Source organism: Theobroma umbraticum, unplaced genomic scaffold (assembly GCF_002168275.2).
Source record: "Theobroma umbraticum cultivar Fairchild unplaced genomic scaffold, ASM216827v3 scaffold_147.0, whole genome shotgun sequence".
NCBI lineage: Eukaryota > Viridiplantae > Streptophyta > Magnoliopsida > Malvales > Malvaceae > Theobroma > Theobroma umbraticum.
In genome coordinates this window covers 7,577,918-7,581,786 of record NW_018397259.1, presented here as the reverse complement: position 1 = coordinate 7,581,786, position 3,869 = coordinate 7,577,918, and the positions used below count along the sequence as shown (strand labels likewise).

Below are 3,869 nucleotides of genomic sequence, written 5' to 3'. Positions count from 1 at the left end.
AATAGTTATAACCCCTGCATTTTGGCTGCTGAGACCAGCAAAGGCGACAGCGTTAGTTTTCCCTATATTGAACTGGAAGTGGATCAAACCAATTGGGAAAACAAAAACATCTCCTGGGTTCAGGACTTTAGTGAAGAGACGGTTCTCTGGGTTGGATGTAACAAAACCAACATAGAGTGTGCCCCTCTAAAACTACTAGGATCTCAGTGGCACGAGGATGAGTGTGAGGGGTTTAGACCTCCGTACGGAGCATAGTCAATTCGAGCCAGAGATATGCAAGAGTGTTAAGTCCTGGTATTGTTCAACATTGACAGGAGTCACATTTGATCCCACTGGATTTGACGTGTTTCTGGGCATATGAGACCGGAATAGAAGAAGTCTTCTGCCTTGGCAAACTTTGGGTCCTGCGAACTTCCATTTACGAACACCGCATCAATGAAAGTAATGTTGTTAATTATGAAGAAAACTATTGCTTGGAATGGAAGCCTTTGCATCCATTATAGTCATTGACATAAAAAAGTAATTAACATGAAAGTCCTGAGAAACAAAACATAATACTATAACATACCGCCATCCTTGGTGTCATTGATGGCTACACAGAAGTCTTGGAGAGGGTTAGGGTCAGAAGCTGAGGCTAATGACCAAGAGAAGGCCAAGAAGGCAGAAGCTAGAAGGAAAAGTTGAACTCCTTTCATTACAATTCCGCAGGCAGGAAATCTATCCTACCTTGTGGAGCTGTATGCTACTACTTGGGAGAGGGGTGAGAAATCCTGCATGGCAGAAAGGTCTATTTATAGATGGAAAACAAATGAACTGGTCCTGTTTCCTCCCAATAAAGTTGGTGACTACTGGCCATGTGCCTTTACAACTAGTTATTTTTATTTCGGAGATGAATCATTCTTCAACAACTACAATTTCAAGTACCGTTTCCTCTTCCATGGCTTACATCATTTTAATATTTGTCATGGAACAGGCCTTAATTCACTTAAGAGTTCTTTGTATCTTTCCTATATTTTCCTTGTCGGATTGAAGTTTTTTGTGTTGATTGATTGCTGTGTTGCCTTGTGTGTGGAAAGAAATGCTAAAAACAAGTGCTATTTGATAACCTGCAGTTGGGGTATAATTCTCCACATTATGAAAAAGTCATAACTTGATTGCCACTCTTTGAAATTACAAACATTTATAAAAAATTTTGGATTTTTAGCAAATGAATGTTTTCCTAAGTAAATTAATGTTATAGATATTTAGGAAGTGCATCACATACCATCAAATATGAACTGATTATAAACAGTATTACATAGTCTTCTTCATACCTAAAACTTTTTCTCATTTTCTTTCATTATTTGAGTGAGATTATTTGATTTATATCTGGAGTTGCGCAAACAGCGGTAAAGTTTGTCTGTTGAACATATACTCAATTCAGTCTTTATAATTAGCATGATCTAAGAAGGGCTAATGAGAACTTATGCCACATAAGTTTTCAAACTTATGAATGCTCAAAACATATTACATCTGTGCTTATCACATTCACAACATTATAATTTCTTGCAAGTTCAATTAACCATGCTAGACTCAGACATCTTCCATTACCAAAAATTAATTGGGGCTGCTTTGAATTGATCTTAGAATTGGTGAAACATGGCTGGAAGAAACTGTTTCAAGAATTTGGGTGATGACTCAGTTGTAACTGTTACAGAAATGGATAATCTTTGAGCATTGAGGTCACTCGTGATTTCTTATTTGGTGAACTAACCAACGAAGCCATATGGCAAAATAGCAAAGGGATTAATTATCTTGCATAACATTATTAATGAACAATAGAATAGTTGTTAAAAGTGGTAGGTGATAATGACATTGAGCTAGAAGAAATTATCAACAGATTACAACTTCCGATTGTGACTGTGTAATGACTGAAATTGCCTAGCCAGTCTTTCACACGTTTAAAAAATGTAAACTTGAATAGTTCTGTAACTTCAAAGACTTTGAATCATATTATGTAAGTGATTACATGTTATTATTTAATACAAATTATTTGCTGACATTGTATATGTATCCTTTGTGATTAATCTTCATTCGGAAAGGGCAGTTTATCTTATGATGTGTTCTGAGAAGAGTTTCATATTTTCATGGCAGCTTTCTACCTAGTCATCAGATTAATATAGGCAAAGAAGCATATGCAGTTAATTAGATGCCACATGAAATTAAGAAGAGAACATTTCTCGTGACATTTATAGGGACTTGTCACATACCTGAAATTTTCCTTCAAATTTGTCATGACTCATGAGTTCTTGTAAGATCATTCAATTGTTAAAACAACTGAATGACTTAAAAAGGAAACAGAAAAAGGAGTAAAGGAGCAAGTAACCAACATCTTGATTGTGTCAGGGCCCTGAGCTAACGGATGAAGTAGATATGCTATGGCAAGATGAAGCAGTAAGGACAAGACATTTGCACTTTAGTTTATGAAGAAACTGACAGCTTCCGCTTAGGCTTATACAACATTGCTCAAGATCTAATTACGTCAATAAGCAACTGACTTTACCGAGTCATAAAATCAAGTCCTTATAGATTTAACTGTTTAGTATCCTTATGGATATATTCCACTTCTAGATTTTCTAACAACTAATCAACTCGTCTTGCCATTGAAGTTCCTCATATCTGAACCTCTTCATCATACAATATTTATACCATTGGGTATCAACCTCTTATTTTTGCACTATATTTTGACACTCTCGCAAAAGAATGCAAATTAATCTTTCATAGTTGCTTGATTTGTTTCTGTAAAACTCTATCCTGCTTTTACCTTGCATACACATTGAGCACGAGAGAGAGAGATTGAAATTGCACTGTATGTTCTGATTGTATACCCAGAATAATTACAAGGACAGAGGAGACTGGAGAGGTACATCATCAACCAGCCTGTTTATTGTATTACAGTGAGTAGAATAATATGACTTTCATTTAGAAAATGAATTGCAGCATTATTCAAAACAGCCAACAAACTTCTGGGTTTGGATTTGGCTCTTAAATTAGTTTCTAATCTGACCAGAACCGGGACTGAAGATAGGTAACCATATTCTTGTCCAACTGGAAGGCCTTTGAGAGAACATCCGGATTGATTGGTGGGTCTGCGCCAAAGACTGCATTAGCAATAGTTATAACCCCTGCATTTTGGCTGCTGAGACCAGCAAAGGCGACAGCGTTAGTTTTCCCTATATTGAACTGGAAGTGGATCAAACCAATTGGGAAAACAAAAACATCTCCTGGGTTCAGGACTTAGTGAAGAGACGGTTCTCTGGGTTGGATGTAACAAAACCAACATAGAGTGTGCCCTCCACGACCACTAGGATTTCAGTGCCACGGGGGTGGGTGTGAGGGGGGTTTAGGCCACCATAAGGTGCATAGTCAATTCGAACCAGAGATATGCCAAGGGTGTTAAGTCCTGGTATTTGGTCAACATTGACAGTAGTGACTTTTGATCCAACTGGATTTGATGTGTTTCCTGGCATGTTGAGGCCTGAATAGAAGAAGTCATCTGCTACTGCGAGCTTGGGGTCCTTGCAGAACTTCCCATTTACAAACACTGCAGGAAAGACAGGTTAGTTGATATATGTATATCATCTCATGCAAAAGTATTGTACCTTCTAGCAATGCTATTATATTATTAAAAAAATATTGCTCCTAAGCGGAAAGTTCTTCAGCTCAGGCATTGGCATCATGAATATAACATAAAGTCCTGAAAGCATAATTAAACTAAATGCCTACCGCCATCCTTGGTGTCGTTGATAGCCACACAAAAGTCCTGGAGAGGACTGGGGTCAAAGGCCGATGCTAATGAGTTAGCAAGAGCCAAGAGGGTAAAAGCAACA

At 37.6% G+C, this 3,869-nt stretch overlaps 1 protein-coding gene and 1 pseudogene across 1 annotated transcript; both read right to left on the bottom strand.

The window, feature by feature from the left end:
- LOC149527282 (germin-like protein subfamily 1 member 14) overlaps positions 1-807 on the bottom strand; it is a 996-nt pseudogene extending 189 nt beyond the window's left edge.
- A 2,026-nt stretch (positions 808-2,833) lies between these two features.
- LOC110414911 (germin-like protein subfamily 1 member 16) lies at positions 2,834-3,863 on the bottom strand. Its single transcript, XM_021426308.2, is given in 3 exon segments — positions 2,834-3,275; positions 3,278-3,583; positions 3,766-3,863. Coding segments are annotated over 2 exon segments (471 nt in total). The 5' UTR covers positions 3,510-3,583; positions 3,766-3,863; the 3' UTR covers positions 2,834-3,036.
- Between the last annotated feature and the right edge of the window lie 6 nt (positions 3,864-3,869).